This window comes from Schistocerca piceifrons, chromosome 7 (genome assembly GCF_021461385.2).
Source record: "Schistocerca piceifrons isolate TAMUIC-IGC-003096 chromosome 7, iqSchPice1.1, whole genome shotgun sequence".
In the NCBI taxonomy this organism is placed as follows: Eukaryota; Metazoa; Arthropoda; class Insecta; order Orthoptera; family Acrididae; genus Schistocerca; species Schistocerca piceifrons.
In genome coordinates this window covers 354,340,769-354,362,512 of record NC_060144.1, presented here as the reverse complement: position 1 = coordinate 354,362,512, position 21,744 = coordinate 354,340,769, and the positions used below count along the sequence as shown (strand labels likewise).

At 40.7% G+C, this 21,744-nt stretch overlaps 1 protein-coding gene across 1 annotated transcript in view; it reads right to left on the bottom strand.

Annotated features, from left to right (window-relative positions):
- Positions 1-2,289: 2,289 nt before the first annotated feature.
- The window catches only part of LOC124805267, a 74,128-nt gene continuing 54,673 nt past the window's right edge, over positions 2,290-21,744 (bottom strand). Inside the window, exons 2-3 of the mRNA XM_047265778.1 lie at positions 12,191-12,420; positions 2,290-2,546 (exon numbers count right to left, since the gene is read on the bottom strand). Of these exons, the coding sequence (XP_047121734.1) occupies positions 2,382-2,546; positions 12,191-12,420 (395 nt within the window). The 3' untranslated portion in view covers positions 2,290-2,381. The remainder of the gene's footprint in view (positions 2,547-12,190; positions 12,421-21,744) is intronic.

The following is a 21,744-nucleotide window of genomic DNA, read 5'->3' as shown; positions in this document are numbered from 1 at the left end:
GCAGATAAAAGTGCTGTAGCTTCAGTCTGTTGACTCACTAGAAAGGTGACTGAAACATCAGTTGAATATATGAAGTTCTTATGGCTGCACACTCTAAATCTAATGGCTTCATTAACTTCTATCTTTTCATGTATTGACATAGCCTCAGTCGTGGTAGAGGAACAAAACACCACCTTAGCTCAATTTTATGAGAGGACTGGTCACAAGGACTGTTGATTCCTGATGCTCCAGTACGTGAACAATGTAGCCTATAAGTCGTATGCCTTGATGAGCATACTAGCCATTTCTTCTTTTCCTGCAGTAATGCTAAGTGCTTGATCCAAGATCTTGCTGAAACAATATTCTCTGTAGGAAGTATCAGGACATCTTGAATAATTATTTTGTATCAAAGAAAAATTCAGTCAATGAAACTAGAAAATTAAGAGACGGAACTGCTGCCGGGTACTTATCTTCAAGAAGTGAAATGTGTAGTACTGGCAATAAATGCATATAAAAGTGACACACTCGTCACTGAAGCATATATTTAACTGTATGATATTCTCCAGTCGCACTTGACATTGTCTTCTCCTTATAGTTCCATCTTGCCATATTAACCCTTGATCCATCCATCCCTGACATCACTCTATTTGTGTTTTTCCAGGTCAGTCATCCCTTATCATAAACATGTGGTAGAGTTTAAGATACTCTTTTCCAAATGGGGAAGGGAGACTCCAGGATGAAGGTGTCTCACATATAGAAGGGACGAGGATAGTCCTAATGAGAAAGCTCAGTGAGGATGACATAGCAGCAGCAGTGTGAGTCCTTGTTTCACCATCTGAGTCATTAGGTCATTCCAACACCATTGGTGGCACTACCTGCTGCCATCCACTTGATCTACATTTTTATCTGTTTGTTTTTCTCTCTCTCTTTCCATCTGTATCATCATACTTGTCTCTCTACCATTCTTTGAAACTATTTAATTATGTATAATTCTATTGTTTTCCTAAATTTTTTTATTCCCATTCCACTTCAGTAGTTATATTTTAATTTACACTGTCTTATTTTTTTAAGTTTATATGTAAAAATTGTATGTGTATTAGTCGTCAAACACCTCATTATTCATAATACATTGGCATTTCAGTTCTTAGCTGTTAGAATTTCCAAAATATTTTTATGGGTTGTAGGTCACTGTTTCACAAGGCCTTTCTGGGTACCCTGGAAAGTCACCTGAAATATTGTTTTACAACCTGACACGGTCTACAACCCAGAATTTTTTGGGTAGAAATTGTCACTGGCCACAAAAGACTGTGAACTTAATTTTGAATTATTTTTCTACATCTCATGTGTATCTTGTTCCAGCATTTGGAGTGAATTTAGTTAGCTCTTCTCCAGCACTTTGCATCATGTATGAGTTTTGTTATTATATTAGTGAAAAAGAATGTGATACCTATGAATATTTCTTTTGGTAGGCAAGTATAAAGTTATAAAACTGTTTAAGTTCACTATGTCTTCAGATGTAGATGTCAAGTTTGACTGTGTTCAAATGGCTCTGAGCACTATGGGACTTAACAGCTATGGTCATCAGTCCCCTAGAACTTAGAACTACTTAAACCTAACTACCTAAGGACATCACACAACACCCAGTCATCACGAGGCAGAGAAAATCCCTGACCCCGCCGGGAATCGAACCCGGGCGTGGGAAGCGAGAACGCTACCGCACGACCACGAGCTGCGGACATTTGACTGTGTCATGATGCTGTATTGTTAAGAAAGAGTTGCAGAAAGATGAAGTAGTACAATACTCAATTGTCAGATTGCACCTAGGATGAAAATTGCACAATAATCCAATTTATATAAGGCAAGTTTTAATTATTCTTCATTTTGATTCTAGATGGTTCAGTTATTTATCCAAATACAGAAAATAAATTACAAATTAAGTAAATCATTTGAAACGCTCACAAGTTCTTAGCATGAAGTTGCCATATTCAACTGCCTTTTTTTCTCTCAGAATTGTGCATTACTGAAATTATTAAGTGCATAGATGCTAACTCCTTCACCAGTTGAAACCTTAACTGTGAGTGAACGCTTTGGCTTGTATCGGTAGAATTCATGTAACATTATTGAATGCACTTTCAAGCATGGATACAGATTTGTCTTTGGTTCCTTGCAACATGCAGTAGCAAGCTGGTGGGTAGTGAGTTTGGGCAGTCTAAACCTTGCAGACTGTTGTTGTGAATATGTGCATAAGCATGAACAACCTTTCTTGGTCACACTTGTCTTGATTTGGAACAGCAGTTTCTGAGTTGTATATTTGTTTATTAAAGGTAAATAATTTATTAAAAATATATGAATTTATATAAACATGTATAAATTAAGGCATGTTCTTTCCTGCTGAAACTGAGTTATGCACTGGAAGGTGGAGAGGTAGGAACATCATTATATTGTGTTTTGCGCCATATCATCCAAGAATGGCTGCTGCTCGAATTGGACATTCGCCGCCATGGTCTCCAGGATGATCTTGCAGAGGGTGGAGGAGCAGTGGGCTCTTGTGGATCTGCTGGAGGCACCTGAAAGAAAAGTGGAATTAACCAGCATTCTGTGAATTTTATTATTTATGAAACATGTAAGTTTATAAATGGTCACAGAGTTTACTTTTTGATGAAATAACTACTAATGTTGCTGCTATTAAATATTACAAGGAAGGCATTGTGTCTAGATTGGGAAAGAACTAAAAACAAGAGGTAGAGGGATTGTGGCAATTTTCACAAAGATCCTACTATAGGAAAATAAAATCTACTCAGCTTTAGTAGTAGGGTAATACGTGACTCGACCGAGAATCGAGTTGTAAAGAAGTTGTGGGTTGTAAAAGACAATTCATTTTTGAGACTTAGTAGCTCAGCAAGTGAAAAAGTTAAGGGATGGCAACACAGTTAGTGAGTATGCAATTTAACTTTAACTTCTTTTGACACAAAATTGAACTAATGATGTGCTGTGATTTAACAGATATGGCACAACAGTCCTAGAAGGTGTCTTAGAAATGTGAGGAATAGTCATAAAGTTATAATTATCACCTAAAAATAAATAAATTGTGAATATGAAACTCTGTTGATGGTCTTAGTTCTTCTCTACAGGTACACCCTTCAGTGTGACATGTGTTCTCCAATGATGAATGACTTGACAAAAAAATATGGTTCCGCAAGTCAGCATTTTGGCTATTCAGAAATCATTCCACCATGAAAATCAATTCATGAATGCCTATGACACAATGATTTCTTCATCCAAGAAAAGAGGAAGTAGTCACTGGATGCCATGTGAGAAGGAAAAGAGGGGGGGAGGGGGGAAAGGCAGGGGGGGGGGGTGAGAATTTGATATCACAAAGAAGGAGTGTGTGTAACTGTATCCTGTGCAGAATGAAGTGGGATGATTATGTGGAACAAAAAAAAACCATTGAACAAATTCCTGTTATGCTTTGTCTTGACAGATTACCAAAAGTCACGCTGTATTACCTCGCATGATGACAGCTATGTATTTATTTTTCTAGGTAAAGCTGAATCTAAATATTTCCTTTACTTGCATTATTCTTTCATCTCGGACTCACAATGATACACCAAGCATCATATAAGGTTAATAAACAACTGAGGAAGTCATCTGGATTGGCCTGACACAGATTCAATATTTCCAGTGCCATCTCTGTTTGGAAGGGTTTTTGAGTGGGTGTCAGCAAGCAGTTGTGGAACCCAGCGAGCAGCAACCTGTGTTGTATTCAGCACATTGTGCGAGATGCCGAAAACTGATCCATGACTCATTTCCACTTTTTCCATTATCACCTTGATTGTGATAAAGTGATCTTCGAGCATCAGGGCCACCATTTCTGCTGTGATTACCAGTGTTTGACCAATAAATAGAGTACCATTTTATTCTTCATCTTTCAGACTTGTTTGAGCTCACTAAAAGTATATGCACCACCCAACCACTGTGTCATTTTATGATTCATTTCTGCTGTACACTTCCACCATCTCAGCATCAACTGCTGCAGTGTTGTCACCTTCAACTTCAGGATAAGAACTGTCCCACAATAATCCTCATTATCAACATGCTGCACTATTTTGTTTTGGCTACTCTACCAATGTGATACAGCATGGGGATTTTAATGTGTAGCAAGACTGCAGATATATACATGCAAATAACCAAAACATTAATTATATATTTTTTTTTTTGGGGGGGGGGGGGGGGGGTTGTGACAATTAAAACTTTATGACTACCCTCATGTTACACTAAAGGTATTGGTAATTCTTAAACTGTGACACTTTTAAAAGAAGCAAAATACAAATACAGGGGACCAATAAATCTCATTCATATGAGCACTAGCACTGCCGCATGTTCTCAAAATAAACAATGACTGTGACTGTCACAATTCACCATAAATATGGTAAGGAAAGTTCTGACGAAAAGTAAATAATATGAGTAAAGGAGATAGATCAGAGTAAGCAGAGAAAAGAGACGAGACAGGGAGCAGGAGGGAGGGGTGGTGGTGGATGGCCTGAAGGGAGGCAGCAGGTGTGGGGGGGGGGGGGGGGGGGGGATGGAGGCAGCAAGTACAAGGGCAAGGAATGTGACACACAGCAGGCACCAGAGGTGGCAAGCTTGTGCAGTGCTTTATGATCATGATCATTGAACCTGGAAGACATCCTAACCATGATCCTTCCCACCTCTCCTAGGGTGGTATTCTGCTGCCAATCCAACCTAAACAACATCCTGGTCCATCCCTATGCCACTCCCACTCCCAACTCAATGCCACTGTGGTCATATTCCTGTGGAAGTCACAGATGTGAAACCTGTCTGATTCACCCTCCCAGCACACCCTACACTAGTGCTGTCACATGTCTATCCTGCCCTGTTCTATCCTATCAGAGGTAATTACACCTGCGAAAGCAGCCAGCTGTCTACCAGAATGAATGGCCACTGCCAAATTGTGGCCAAGAGCAGAGTTGACCACCTAGTGATGGAACATGCTGCCAAGCACAACGTGATCGAGTTCAACGTCTGCTTCACAGCCCTTGCATCTGAATCCTCCTCCCCCAGCACCAACTTTTCTGAACTACATAGCTGAAAGTTATCCTTGCAGCACAACCTTTGTTCTGAAAATCCTCCTGCCCTCAATCTCCACTAACCCACTGCACCCACAACCTCTATCCAACAGTCTCCACTTCCTCTATCCTGCACCACTCCCGGTCCACTTCTCCGCATTACAGTCACCAAATTGCACTGCACAAGCTCAAATGTTCCAGGGCCCATCTATTTCGTTGCTATCACACAAATGTTTCTTCACAAGATATTTTCAATTCTAATTCTGAGAAGACAATTAAGATGGCTTGCAAGGGAGGCAGGCAATTGGCTAGTTAGTTAAAGAGGAAAAAATCTCATTTTTCAGGAATATCCTTGAGTTTCTCCAAATATCTTTACAGCAGTTGTTTGCCGTTGGTTGCAGGGAAGGAGCAAATAGGGATCATGACTGTCTGTGGGATTCATTACAGTTAAGTATTTGAGCTCTGGCTTTTTCAGTCCCTATCTAGAACTATTGTTCCTGAAATTCTTTTTAACCCATGGCGTACTAGATAGCAACATAAAACATTGTTTGAGAGTGACTTTTGGTTAGGAGTAGGGAAATTTTCCTATAGTGGTACAGGTGGAAGGTGCAAGGGTCCATAGCTAGAAGAGTAGCAAAAATAATACACCAGTGAGCCAAAACGTTACCTGTGTAATAGTGTGTTGTTCCACTTTTCAGACACAGTACAACAGAGATTATGCTTGGCATTGACTCTACAAGTCCTTGACACAATTCCAAAAATATGTGGCACCAGATGTCTAAGCACATGTCAAGCAATTCCTGCGAATTACGGGATGGTGGTTTACGGCCATGCAGCTGATGCCCGATATGTGTCCCAGTGGGTGCAGATCAGGCACATTTGCTGGGCAAGGCATCAATGTGAGTTCACTATAACACCTCTCAAATCACTGTAACACAATTCTGACCATGTGACATAGACAGTTATCGTGCCGTAAGATGTCATTGGTACAGACAGGGTGAGACTTCAAGCATGAAGCGATGCAGGTGGTCCGCAATACTGTTCAAGTAGTTCACAGCTGACATGATGTCTTCGATGAGCACCACAAATTCCATCAATGCCCAACTCAATGTACCCCATAGCATAATTCTACCATCACCGGCCTGCATCTGTGGCGCTGTGCACGTTTCACACAGCCACTCACCTGGATGATGGCATGTAAGGACCCAACCATTGACCTAGTGTAACAAGAAATGTGATTCATTTGACAAGTGACACATTTCTATTGATCTACAGTGGAAACTCTGTGATCTTCTGCCCACTGCAGTCATAACTGGTGATGTAGCTGGGTCAACACAGAAACATGCAAGGTTTGTGACGTGGGGCTCCATCTTCAACAATGGCTTATGAATGGTGTGCTCTGAAACACTTGCGCTTGCACCAACATTGTACTCTGTCATCAGATCTGCCACAAATCGCTGCCTGTCATGGATTACACAGTGGGGGATCCTCTGACCTCTGTTTTGTGATGAGACATGATTTTTCAATGCCATATGACCTACTCGTTACTTCACCATTCTTCAACCACTTTCCATAGTTGCTGACAACAGTAGTGAGCCAACAGGTGACCGACTTCGCAATTTCAGAGATTCTCATTTCCAGCTGTAGCACCACAACAATGTGTCCTTTGCCAAAACTGCTTAAATCAGTGGATTTCCACATTTGCTACCCGTATCTTCACTATAATGACTGGCCATTCGTCTCTTACATTCTTTCCTTACTACCTCAAATGCCTGCAACACCAGCAGGAGGCACTCAGCCTCATGGTGGGCAGTGGTCATAATGTTTTGGCTCATCAGTGTAGTGATTATTGTAACATAATGGGAGAGAGTGGAAGTGGAAAGTAAACTTGTATTAACCATTGGTGTGGGGGAAAATAGTGCTCAGGTAAGTCAGATACCTAAGTCTGGGGTTATGTAGCAGGTGTGAGTGGAGCATTTGTTCATAGTATGTTGGAAATAGAGATATGCAGCTTATATAAAGGTTATGTTCAGGAGTAGGGAAAAAAAGGAAAAGTATGTGAAGATGTCGGGAGCTGGAAAGGTAAACTGTAGGAGGGCAGGCAGGGGAGGTAAGAAATATTTGTTTCTGCAGTGCACAGAACAAGGTGCAGGAAACTGAATAAAATGGGTGCTTTTCATAGCTTTGAACTTTGGTTGGAATTGGTTGCATAAAAAGATATGCACACTTATTTCAGAGCAGAAAAACAGAAGTTTATGTAATCGCTGTCTTATTTTAGTAATATTACTTTTTAAAAAAAAAAAAAAAGAGGTACAGATTCCCCACGAGCCATGGACCTCGCCATTGGTGGGGAGACTTGCGTGCCTCAGCGATACAGATAGCTGTACTGTAGGTGCAACCACAATGGAGGGGTATCTGTCGAGAGGCCAGACAAACATGTGGTCCCTGAAGAGGGTTTGCAAACTTTTCAGTAGCTGCAGGGGCAACAGCCTGGATTATTGACTGATCTGGCCTTGTAACATCAACCAAACCAGCCTTGCTGTGCTGGTATTGTGAATGGCTGAAAGCAAGGGGAAACTGCAGCTGTAGTGTTTCCCGAGGGCATGCAGCTTTACTGTATGGTTAAATAATGATGGTGTCCTCTTGGGTAAAATATTCTGGAGGTAAAATAATCCTCCATTTGGATCTCCAGGCGGGGACTACTCAGGAGGATGTTTATTATCAGGAGGAACAAAACTGGTTTTCTACAGATCGGAGCATGGAATGTCAGATCCCTTAATCAGGCAGGTAGGTGACAAAATATAAAAAGGGAAATGGATATAGTGGGAATTAGTGAAATTCAGTGGCAGAGCAACAAGACTTCTGGTCAGGTCAATATGGGGTTATAAATACAAAATCAAATAATGGTAATGCAGGAGTGGATTTAATAATGAATAAAAAAAATAGGAATGTGGATAAGCTACTATGAGCAGCATAGTGAATGCATTATTGTAGCCAAGATAGACACAAAGCCCACTCCTACCATAGTAGTACAAGTTTATATGCCAGCTAGCTCTGCAGATGATGAAAGAGATTGAGGAAATCTATTATGTGATAAAAGAAATCATTCAGATAGTTAAGGGAGACGAAAATTTAGTAGTCAAGGGGGACTTGAATGTGATTGTGGGGGAAAAGGAAGGGAGTGAACGGAAGTAGGTGAATATGGACAGGGGGTAAGGAATGAAAGGCGAAGCCGCATAACTTAATCATGGCTAACACTTGGTTTAGGAATCGTGAAAGAAGGTTGTGTACATGGAAGAGACCTGGAGACATCGGCAGGTTTCAGATAGATTATATAATGGTAAGACAAGAGATTTAGGAACCAGGTTTTAAATTGTAAAACATTTCCAGGGGCAGATGTGGACTCTGACCACAATTTATTGGTTATGAGCTGTAGATTAAAATGGAAGACATTGCAAAATGTTAGGAATTTAAAGAAATGGGACCTGGATAAACTGAAAGAACCAGAGGTTGTAGAGAGTTTCAGAGAGAGTATTAGGGAATGATTGACAAGAACAGCGGAAAGAAATACAGAAGAAGAAGAATGGGTAGCTTTGAATGATGAAATAGTGAAGGCAGCAGAAGATCAAATAGGTAAAAAGACAAGGGCTAGTAGAAATCCTTGGGTAACAGAAGAGATATTGAATTTAATTGATGAAAGGAGAAAATATAAGAATGCAGTAAATGAAGCAGGTGAAAAGGAATACAAAAACTAAAAAATGACATTGACAGAAAGTGCAAAATGGCTAATCGGGATAGCTGGAGAACAAATGTGAGGATGTAGAAGAAGCATGTATCAGTAGGGGTAAGATAGATACTGCCTACAAGAAAATTAAAGAGACCTTTGAAAAAAAGAAAACCACCTGCATGAATATCGAGAGCTGAGGTGGAAAACCATCCTAAGCAAAGAAGGGAAAGCAGAAAGGTGGAAGGAGTATATAGAGGGTCTGTACAAGGGTGACGTACTTGATGGCAATATTATGGAAATGGAAGAGGATGTAGATGAAGATGAAATGGGAGATATGACACTGCATGAATAGTTTAACAGAGCACTAAAAGACCTAAGTCGAAACAAGGCCCTGGGAGTAGACAACATTCCATTAGAACTACTGATAGCCTTGGGAGAGCCAGCCATGACAAAACTCTTCCATATGGTGAGCAAGATGTATGAGACAGGTGAAACACCCTCAGTCTTCAAAAACAATATAATAATACCAATCACAAAGAAAGCAGGTGTTGACAGACATGAAAATTAACAAACTATCAGTTTAATAAGTCACAGTTGCAAAGTACTAACATGAATTCCTTACGGACAAATGGAAAAACTGGTAAAAGCCAACCTCAAGGAAGTTTGGATTCCGTAGAAATGTTGGAACAAACAAGGCAATACTGACTCTATGACTTATCGTACAAGATAGGTTAAGGAAACACAAAGCTATGTTTCTAGCATTTGTAGACTTAGAGAGAAAGCTTTTGGCAGTGTTGACTGGAATACTCTCTTTCAAATTATGAAGGTGGCAGGGGTAAAATACAGGGCGCAAAAGGCTATTTACAGTTTGTACAGAAACCAGATGGCAGTCATAAGAGTCAAGGGGTGTGAAAGGGAAGTAGTGATTGAGGAGGGAGTGAGACAGGGTTGTAGCCTATCCCTGACATTCCATCTGTATATTGAGCAACCAGTGAAGGAAACAAAAGAAAATTTTGGAGTAGGAATTAAAATCCATGGAGAAGAAATAAAAACTTTGAGGTTTGTCAACGACATTGTAATTCTATCAGAGAAAGCAAAGCACCTGGAAGAGCAGCTGAACAGAATGGACAATGTCTTGAAAGGAGGATATAAGATGAAAATCACCAAAAGCAAAATGAGGATAATGGAATATAGTCAGATTAAATCAGGTGATGCTGAGGGTATTAGATTAGGAAATGTGACATTTGAAGTAGTAAACGAGTTTTGTTATTTGGGGAGCAAAATAACTGATGATGGTCACAGTAGAGAGGATATAAAATGTAGACTGGCTATGGCAAGGAAGGCGTTTCTGAGGAAGAGAAATTTGTTAACATCGAGTATAGATTTAAGTGTCAAGAAATCTTTTCTGAAAGTATTTGTATGGAGTGTAACCATGAATGGAAGTGAAAGATGGATGATAAACAGTTTAGACAAGAAGAGAATAGAAGGTTTTGAAATGTGGTGCTACAGAATAATGCTGAAAATTAGATGGGTAGATCATGTATCTAATGAGGAGGTACTGAATAGAATTGGGGAGGAGAGGAATTTGTGGCACAACTTGGCTAGAAGACGTGATCAGTTGGCAGGACTCATTCTCAGGCATCAAGGGATTACCAATTTTGTACTGGAGGGAAGAGCGAAGGGTAACAATCGTAGATGAATACAGTAAGCAGATTCAGAATCATGTAGGTTGCAGTAGTTATTCAGAGATGAAGAGGCTTGCACAGGATAGAGCAGCAGGGAGAGCTGCATCAAACCCATCTGTGGACTGATGACCGCAACATCAACACAGATAATTTCAAATGAGGGAAGCTGCTGTAAGAAAAATTCCAGCTGCTTTTATTTGAACACACAAAAGAACAGTTAACACACATATTAATGATTTTCTGCCAAGTAATGAGATAGTGCAGTTAAACAAACAAAATATCTACAAACATGAAATTGGAATAGCACAAGGAATTATTTTCAGATCTGACAATGATGCACCTAATTCTTATTTCTACTTATTCGCCATGAAATGAATTGGAAAATTAACTTTTGTTCATTGTTTTTATATTCCATGGATAATTCTTGCCATATCTGGATATGGTGTTGAGCATACCAACTAGATATATGTTGATTATTTAGATGATGGATTTTATGTTACCACCTCTATGAGTCCTGCATCATAAACTACTGTGCCACTTCAGTCAGTATTTCTTACTACACTGTAATTCTGCCTACAATATCAGCAGATGAGAGCTTTAAACTCATCAAGCATATAAATAAATTTAATTCTCTTCTATAACAACTAATAGTGTATTCTCAATTGAGGTAAAACATTTGCAATTTCTATATCCATTTTGTATACTTAAAACATTTCTGTTAGCTCCATGCTTATGTTGGTCAGAGATATTTTTTAATTATCATTATGTTTGTGACATCTCTTATCGTACAAAATCATGCGTGAGAAATATGACACAAAGACCAGAACCTATGATGTCATAGCTGTATATGATCGGGTGTGGCTTGATGTGGTACAGTAATATTTATGTATTAATGACAAATCAAATCATTAAAAAAATGTTGTTAGCCTTTTAGAAAGCTGATGCTTGTGGAGTTTATATGTTTCAGAGACTCCTGAGCATGTGAGAGGTGACAGCGAGGAACTAATAGGGCGGTTAACAAGTACACTTAACACTGTGCATCATACTGTGGTTTTAGGCTGGAGACCTGTGTCCAAAAGGTCTTCAAAGAACTATTTAAGAATGTTGTTTTGAGATGTTCTGTTCCATGAATAAAATATTTGGAATTGTAAAATGACTAATAGTACGAATTTAAAAGACCGCTAGTCAGTCACTGGGTACACTTCAGGCTGACAAAATTGTTAAGAAGCTAGTGTTCAATTATATGGTGCATTATTTTTTGAGTTGAGTGTATTCTGAACACCAGATTAATTCTGTAAGTATTTGATCTGCTAGATTATAGTGTTTTAGTGCTCAAAGTACAGTTGCAGTATTATGAGAGATACGTTGAAAAAAAAGTTGCAAAATTAATTTTTTGTTTATTTACATGTAGATGTCTGCGGTTGTGGTACACATCAAAACTTCTACACCACAATGTATTTTGTGAGGAGATAATTAAAACTTTTAGACTACTTCTCATAATACTGATGAAATTTAGAAGTGGAAGGTAATATTCAAAGGGAACAGACAGACATCAGCTTACATTACCTTGAAATTCTTTATCCATGAACAGCATCCATGCCTTTTAAATTTTAACCAATTTAGACCTATGAATATTTGTAATTACAGTAGTTGTATTTGTCATACTACAGCTGTTTACTGCACAGAACAGTTGTGAACAGGTTGTGTCTTACCGTAGTTACTTCCTGTGGCCCGCTCCTCTGCCGGACAATAACAGTTTGCCTTTGTCGCCGCCAGAGCAATGCAATGACAACACCAGTAACAACAAGAAGGGGAATAAATACTCCAAGCAGAACTGCTGCCTTTCCATCAGCAAGGTACACTGTGATTAATATTATTGTGACAACCACAATGAGTAAGACAGAGAGTGAAAGGCTCCAGAAGTGCAGGCCATAGCTCCGTTCTGAAAATGACAAAGATTTTCACTTTATGCTAAAACATATTTTGCAACTATTTACTGAGCGTATCATATAGCTCACCAAAATACCTTTCTGATTGACATATTAGTTATTCAATTGACATCTACAAGTTATCATTATACCACAATTATTAGTGCAGTGTTCAGGCTTTTATTTGCTGTGTATCTACCTGTATATTTATGAGCACATATACATGGTATCTGGTAACACTGCTCCTCCATGTTTAGTTATCAATCAGCAAATTATTTTAATTGAACCACAGTCATTTAGAAGATGCACTACAAATCAAGTTATATATTTTGCTTTTGTGAAAAACACTCTTGTGCCGACATCAATTCTGCCAAATTCTTCCCTTTTCTTTATTGTAGGTCTTGCTTTCTACAGGTGGGTGAGATTAACAAAGAGGTTGACACATGACCAATTACAGAATGGAAGGGGGGAATGGTGTCAGTTTTCTATTATGTGTGTGTGTGTGTGTGTGTGTGTGTGTGTGTGTGTGTGTGTGTGTGTGCGCGCGCGCGCGCGCGCAGTATGGCTGTGGGCAGCAACAGTTTTATGGTTCTGTTCTGAATTTTTCATACAGATCTTTTTAACATTCAGTATTGAGTTCACTTTTCAGGATAGTAACAGCTTTATCACTTCTCTGTGAACTTTCACTGCTATGCTCCAACACTGTGTTACACATTATAAACACACTACAGAATGTAACAAAATAAACACTGTAAATTAATTCAAAAAGTTGCAACTGACTGTGATAACTAGCATCTGAGGGAGCAGAGTGATATGATAAAAATAACATGACAGAACATGTCACCAAACTCATTCTCTGAGTAGTTGTTGCTGTAAAATTTGTACTGTTAACGTCTAGATGTTAGTCACTATTACTTTGACGTTGTTATAATCTACTCAGTCCTCGCCATATTTCCACCCTCGTCGCTAGTCCCAAAAAGAAATTTCATAAAATCCCTGTTATCAATATAGTCATGGCACATATTTCTTCTGGATACTAGTCACATTGGATGCTTCTCAGATTCTCTCTTTTCAGGTTTACTGCAAAGTTTAATTTGGATCAACTTTCTCTTCCATAAAACCACTTATCACTTAAATGAAGCTATTGTTGAGATATACCTTTGTTGCTCAGGAGCTGTAGGAAATAGGGTACTATCTCCAAGAGTTGCATCTTGTACCAACTTTATCTCCAACCACTTAACAAATGTTATTTACTAGCTGAACAAGGGGGCAAAATGTCTAAGATCCTAGACTCACATTTAAGAGGGGCATGGCTTAAATCCTTATCCAGTCATTCAGATTTGAGTTTTCCATAATTTCTCTACATCACTAAATCTGAATATAAGAATGGTTGCTTTGAAAAGGAGTGCCCCATTTCCTGCCATAACTTTGCCCAATTTGTGCTCTATATCTAAATACTCCATAGTGAAGCAGGATGTGAAATCCTGATATTCCTTACTTACTTTCACTGTGAGCTGCCAAAGAATCATTCCTATTTAATTTAATCTCTCATTCTCCCCCACATCTCACCAGAACACTTATCGTTTAATCTGTGTTGCATAACAACTTATATTCTTGCCTTCAACCATCCTGATGATCTCCCAGAGCCCATGACTCCTCACCACTCTTTGAATTGGTACCAGGAGACTTTTTCATGGGGGCTTCATCCTTCAAATTGGTGAGGAACTCCAGGCCAATCTGGACTGGCAGGGCATTCTTTCTGTTCAGCATGTTCAGAAAGTCCACAAGGACAATCCCATTGATAGCAGTGTCTTTATTCTGGCATTTGAGGGGGTATTCTCCCAGATAAGGTCAAGATTGTGTGTTTTTGGTGTTATGTGAAGCCATACATCCTGCCACCCATGAGGTGTTTTCGGTGTTTACATTTCAGGCACATATCTTTCATCTGTACAGCAGTATGCAGTGAATGAGGGAAGCTCCTGGCATTCCACCATCCGTGTGTGTTAATTGTCATGTCCACCACTTCCATGCTCATTGGATTAATTAGAAAGAAAGGAAGATATAGGAGTCATTTATCCCACAATAAGACTTGCCAGAAATATGACTGTCTTCCCCTGTGTCTGTGGCATCTAATTTTGTCTCTCTTATGCCCTTTCTGTTTCCTCCCTCCTCCTTGCCCCAGTTTCACCACACTCTCCTCTCCCCTTTCCCTGTAGCTCCCAAACTCTCTCCCCTCTGGGTGTTGTTCCCCCTTCCCGGCCGGACAAGTGTCTGCCTTCTTCAGCACCTGCTGGTGCCCCTCCTGGGATCCCATACCCCAGCATCTCTTAGACCGGAGGCCTGCTGCCACAAGTCAGCTGTCATACCCACAGTCTGTGTGCCCCTAAGTTGCCCATTCTCTCTCTGAGCCAGATCTCACTGAAGCCTGCTCTCTCCAGGCCCTGCCCTCCTCGACCTACAAAAGAGAAGAAGAAGAAACATAAGTTCCAGGACAAGTCCCCTCCAGTGGCCTCGGAGCTGCTGACTCTCCCCTCACAACCTGAGTCAGACCTCTTGTTTATGGATGTCACACCATCCTTGTTGGTAACGGATAGTAGCCTGGTGGTTTGATGGGTTTCAGCCCATTTGTCTCCCATCTGAATCCCCATTCTGTACTTATTCAATGGAATTGTAACAGATACTACCATCACCTTCTGGAGTTGCAATCCCTTATTTCCTTTTTACCCATAGCCTGTCTCATTCACCAGGAATATCATTTTACTGGTGCTAGCTCACCAACTCTTCATGGGTTCCATGCTTTCTGCTGGAACTGGTGGCATCTGCACGTTGGTCAGTATGGACGTATTAGTACATGGGTCCCCCCTTCATACCATACTGGAAGCAGCTGTTGCGTGCATCCACTTGGACTCCGCAGTCATGATTTGCAATCTCTATGTCCCTCCGCTGCCCTAACTTCCCTCCTTCAGCAACTACGCTCTCCCTTCCTCCTTCTTGGGGATTTTAATGCCCATCCCCCCTTGTGAAGAAGTGCTTTTCTGTCTAGTGGGAGTCTCTTAGAGCAGTTTCTTTCAGACCACAACCAGTGCCATCTTAATGATGAGTCCCCCACCCATTTCAGTGCTGCTTATGGCACTTTATTTGCCATAGATCTTTTGCTCACTTCCCTTCCCCTTCACCCTTCATTAAACTGGTTACCACACAATGATCTCTTTGATAGTGACCACTTTCCATTGGTTTTCTTATTCCCTTCCCATCTCCTGAGGCCAGTTTAACTCGTTGTGCTTTCCATTATGCTGAATGGCCTCTATATACTGCCCAGGTCATGTTTCCCCCTTCTTTGTCAGGTTGTATTGATGAAGTCATCCATGACATGTCTGATACAATTATATCAGTATTGCCATCCCCCAACTGAAAGGCTCCTTTCACCACCAGCCAGTCCCATGGTGAAGCACATCCACTGCTATCACCATCTGGGATTTCCATCAGGCCTTGCAATGCCTTAAGCAGCACCCACCCTCCATCGGTCTTATTACTTTTAAACATCTTCACAGCAAAGCCTATTACTTAATCAAACAGAGCAAGTGGCTGTGTTGGAAATGCTTTGTCTCCTAACTAGGTTCTTCTGTCTCTTCATCACAGGTGTGGGCTATGTTTCATACCTTCCAAGACTGCCAATGGCAGTCTTCCATCCCTGGCTTTGCCCTTCTGTGTGGTCTTTGTATAGATCCATCAGTTCTCTTGGAACACCTTGCAACCTATTTTGAGATGCATTGGCATCAGCCTCCTATCCAGCTGTCTCCCTCCTCTGGAAATAGTGGGCTGAAGCTTCCCACTTACTTTTTACCCTTTGTCGTATGGAATTCTGCAATGAACCTTTTGCTACATAGGAACTTCTTCTGGCCCTTTCCTCTTCCTATGATTCTGCTCTTGGCCCCCTGGTTCTGTCCATAATCAATTGCTTCAACACCTCAAACCACCACAACAACAATATCTCCTCCAGATTTTTAACTATATTTTGGCTCTTCCTCTCAATGGAGGGATAGTATTGTGGTTCCTGTCCTTAAGCCCAGTAAAGATCTATCACCCCTTGATAATTACCGGCCAATCAGTCTTACCAATGTCCCCTGCAAATTGTTTGAATGCATGGTAGCTCAACAGCTCAGATGCGTCCTTGAATCTTGGGACCTTTTGTATCCTCACCCGTGTGTCTTTCGGAGGGGGGGGGGGGGGGGGGGGGGTGGCGGTCTCAAGCAGTCATCTGCTTTGATTAGTTACCACATTTTGGCAGGCCTTTTCTCAATGGCACCATCTTGTCGCAGTGGCTTCTGTTGCACCATTGGTCATCCCTGCTGTGTATGTGGATGGTTTCTGTCCCCACGCAGTGGCCCCTTTGGAGCAACAGCTCCAGCGTGCCATCCTACATGCTTTCTGCATAGACGCTAACACTTGTTAGTTGTCCCCCAGTTATGTTTCTTGGGTCTCCTTTTGATAACAAGCTTACTTGATTGCTCCATATCTGCCTTCTGAAGATTGGATCTTCCTGTAAACTCAAAGCATGGGTCCCCATCTTTATCAGTCCTTAGTTCTGCCCTATCTGGACTATGGTTGTCAAGCTTATGGCTCAACTGCTCTTTCCACACTGCTTCTCTTGGACCAAGTCCACCATTGTGGTACCCATGTAGCCACTGGTGCCTTCCACATTAGTCCTGTTGGTTGTCTTCTGGTTGTTGCTGGGATACAACCCCCCACCCACCCCCTGCTTTTGGTTTAGCGATCCCAGCTCCTGGTTTCCTATGCCATCATTATCTGCTCTTTTCCTACTCATCCTTCATATTCTGCTTCGGGACATCTCCTGCATGCTGCCCGTCCTCAGATGGGTTTACCAGTTGGGCTCTGCCTTGCTTCTCTTCACTATGATTTCTATTTTCCCTCTTTGTCTTGTTCCCCACACCTCTCCCAAGCACTCCCTATTGGTTATTTCTTCTGCCCCTGATTCAGATGGAATCTCTTCTGGATACAAAAGCCTTAATTGCTCTTGTGGTGTTCCATTGTTATTCTGGTCACTCTTATGGGAGTCTTGGGATGTTATTGTTTTTTTTACACCAATGACTCTAAATCTGCCTATCAAGTGGGATATCCCTTCGTGTCCTCTGTCAGCGCAGAACACCATCTTTTACCTGCTACATATGGCATGTTTACTGCTGAACTGATGGCCATCTCTCAGGCCCTCTGATTTATTAAACAGTCCTGCCCTCCCAAATTTTGTTATGTACAGACTTGATGAATGGCCTTCAGGCTATCTTCTGGTGCTTTTCCCACCTCCCCTAAGTCCCTGCCATCCACGACCTTCTTGCTGATCTTGACCATGCTGCTTGTTGGTTTACCTCCTTTAGATTCCCAGCCATGTGGGTATCTTGGGTAATGAGCTTGCTGATCATCTGGCTTTGGGGGCAGACACCTATACCCCATCCTCCACGACTCTTCTGGGTGCAGATTTGCAGCTTCACATCAGATTCCTTTTCGCTCAGTTGTGGGCCAACTCTTGGGGGACCAACCCCCTATCTAATAAACTTCATGCAATCAAGGTACCACATGGTGTTATTCCCTCCTTGTGTACTGGCAGGAATCTTCCATGCTGTTTTCCTATTGGCCATACCAGGTTGACCCATGGTTTTTACTCCATAAGGAACTGCTCCCCCCCCCCCCCCCTTCCTTGTAGTTTGTAGTTGTGGGGCCCCCACATGGTGATCCATATTTTGCTGGAGTACTGACACCTTTTAGCTTCACACTAAATATGCCCTCCCACCTTTCTTGTCCCAGGTGTTAGCAGACAACCCTTGCATGGTTACATCAGTCCTCAATTTTCTTCATGAAACTGGTTTATCCTCCCAGATGTATCTACCTGAATTTCCTTCCAGAACTTTTCCGATCATTTTGTCTGGTCTTTTGTGTTATTTTGTTGCTCCTTTTCTTGTGTCTTCTTCCCCTGGTGTTGTCCCTGTTGTGTCATGATCAGGGTATAGTGTGGGGATCAGTATGGATCAGCGGTGGTCCTCACACTGTGCATAGTGCCTTTGGGGGCACCCCCTGCTCTCACCCTTGCCCTCCCCCCCCCCCCCCCCCCCACCCCCGTCCTGTTCTTTACTCTTCCTACCGCCCTGACATTCATTTGATTTTTTGTTTGTCTATTTTCCTTTACCATTCACTGCTGTTTTTGTTGTTTCTGTCACCTTAGATTGTGGGACCAATGACCTCACTGTTTTGGTCCCCCCAAACCTGTCCAGTCAAAAAAACTACTTATCCATTTGTTCAAACACTTCATAGTTACTATCAAAGGGATAATGTACCTCACTCAAATTTCTTTTGCACTGGCTCAACATCCCTCTTGTTTGCGTAGCATGGCGGTGCTCAGTGTTAAGTCTGCCAAGTGCATATAATTTTATTTAACTCTGGCTTTTGGTCAGTGAGATCAGAGATTGAAATGTAATTATTGCCAGTGTCTGGAGGTCAATTTCAGACCTTTGTATGCTGTATTCATGAAGTTCAAAAATTAGAAATCAGGGAAATAATTGTATGATGTACTATGAACTACAAATAAACTGCATGTTTAAATACAGTGAACATACTAAAGGCATTCAGTTTTCTATCTGATTACTTAGTATGATACTTAGTTGCATGTACCATAAATCATTTTCATGATTTCTATTAAAATGATGACACACTAGTTGGTTCACAGAGTATGTATTCTCGATTATTTATGTGTATGGCTGCATGTTTGTCATTTGCAAATTGCTAAATATCACACTGGCTTAATCTGAATAAAAATGAAACAGTGGAAACTCCATGCTGAAATATCAACAACATTAGAAAAAGTAGGAAAAGGATAGATTGCTACTCAAGGTAAAAATAATACATTGAGTTGCAGACAGGCATTAATGACAAGACTGTTACATTGGGCCAGTCCATTCCAAGCTGCCAGAGACAGTAGTTTTGTGTGTGTGTGTGTGTGTGTGTGTGTGTGTGTGTGTGTGTGTGTGTGTGTGTGTGTGTGTGTGTACGCGCGCATGCGTGCGCGCATGCCATGTGCTTTTCTGAAGCACCCTTTGACTGAAAACTAAATGTGTAACAGTCTTTTAGTTAATGCCTGTCTGTAATTCAAAGCATCATCTTTAAGGTGAGTAGCAATCTATCCTTTTCCCAATATTGTCGCTACTCCTGCTACAAATGTAGCACAAATTGAACAATTTAAATATTTATCTGTTAAGATACACATACTACAACCATTTAGCTGAATTCTCTATGAAAAAGAAGGAATTGTCCAGAAGGTATGATTTTAGATTACTTGAATATATACAACAACTATCCACTTTTTATATAATTTTATTTATGCCAAATTGCTTTTCAGTTTTTCACCCATGTTCAGTTGGTACAGAACACTTACACAGGGTGAACATTAATAAAACAGACAAACTGTAGGGATGGATTCCTGACCGGAAACCGAGGAAAAGAGGTCCTCCGAACGTGTGTCCGGAAATGCCGCAATAGATGGCATTCACAAATAAAAGTTCCTCTGACCACATGAAATGTATTTCTTACATGATGCAGACTGTGTGATTGACACAGCATACTGTAAGCAGCAAAATGGTCTGGTATTCATGTCGGGATCAAGCCCAGATGGTGTTTGTGTACGCGACATGAATAGCAGACCATTTTGCTTCTTACAGTATGCTGTGTCTATCACACAAGGAACACACAGCATGCGGTCAGAGGAACCATCATTCATCAGCACCATCTACTGTAGCAACGATGCATTTCTGGACACATGTTCATTAGAACCCTTTTCTTCCATTTCCAGTGAGGAATCCGCCCCTGCAGTTTGTTGGTTTTATTAATGTTCACCCTGTATACATGTCAGCATTAAGTTTATGTTTACTGTATTTTGAACACTGCCACAGGCTTTCATTCTGTACCTTGTAACTCTTTGGTTTTATTTATATACATAACACAAACCTTTAGATTAACTGGTATACTGGTGCACTGCAGCCTGCCATAAGGCTGAGTTATAAGCCTCTTGCATCAAAATGAAATTGAATTGTCCTAGGAAACCAATGAAAGGAATGTTTAGCTGAACTATAATGCAATAGGAAATAAGAAATAATGCGAAAAGAACATAATACTGATTATCTTTAATTACAGAACAGTACTATAATATTACAAAATTAGAACATGTGTAGTAGGGGCACACATGGGCCCTATGATGTATGCCGGAGGTGTCTGTGCGATGTAGCACAGACTAGCCTGCAGGTACCTGTGGCTATGATGGGTACTGGTTTGAGACTGTTACACATACATCCCAAGAGCATGCCTTATTAAGGGGGTGTACAGTTTGTTATCACTCTTTCCATCACATTGGCCTCAAATGTTCCTGATGTCCGTAATTCTATCAGCAGTGAAAAGTGTTCAGACTCATCTGACATCTTCTTTGAAACTACTTCTTTATGTTTCTCATTTTATGAAGTATTATTTGTTCCTGGTGGTTGTGAACAGTAAAGCAGTTTGAGTTTCTCTCAACTTTAGTCTTCATTCAAGATCAAAATGCACCTGAGTGAGGTTGTAGCTAGCAGTCACCATTGCTGCTCCTAGGTTGCAAAGTTGGGGACAAGATGTTTGTGTTGTCCTAATCACGTCACCTCATTTTCATCACAAAGATGCACAATAGAAATACTTGCACCAGGTGGCTGAACAAACTCAGATGGGGTCTCCTAGCCAATAATGCTGTACAATCAGTTCATTTTTAGAATGAGAAGTTTCTGACCTTCAGTTTCCTACCTCAGATTATTTTGTTTGGGTATCCCTATCATATCTCTCTTTTTTTTTAATAGTTTAGTGACAACTTTCCTTTCTTTCACTACTACTACTACTACTACTACTACTACTACCACCACCACCACCTCTACGACTGCTTCTGCAGCATTTGCAAAATTCTAGCAATCAGTTTCTGTTTATTCTCATTCTGCAACTATTCATTTTGTTTGCTTTTAGGTTGTTTATTCAGGTCTACCAAATCTAAAATAATTGAGATCTTGCAAAAAGACCAGCTAGTTGTTTTTTCCTTTCTTAATGTAAAACAATACTAGCCTCTTCTCTGTCCAAACTGCGGTGTTCCGCTCAAAACTCAAATGACCTCAATGCTTGTAAACAATTACTAAGATGAAATTAGCACACACTCTACTGCAGAGTGAAATTTCATTCTGGAAATTACTAAGATGTTCATGTATGGGTGTGGGAAAGAGAAATGGAATACATATTTTTTACAGTTGTTGCACAATGAAGTATTG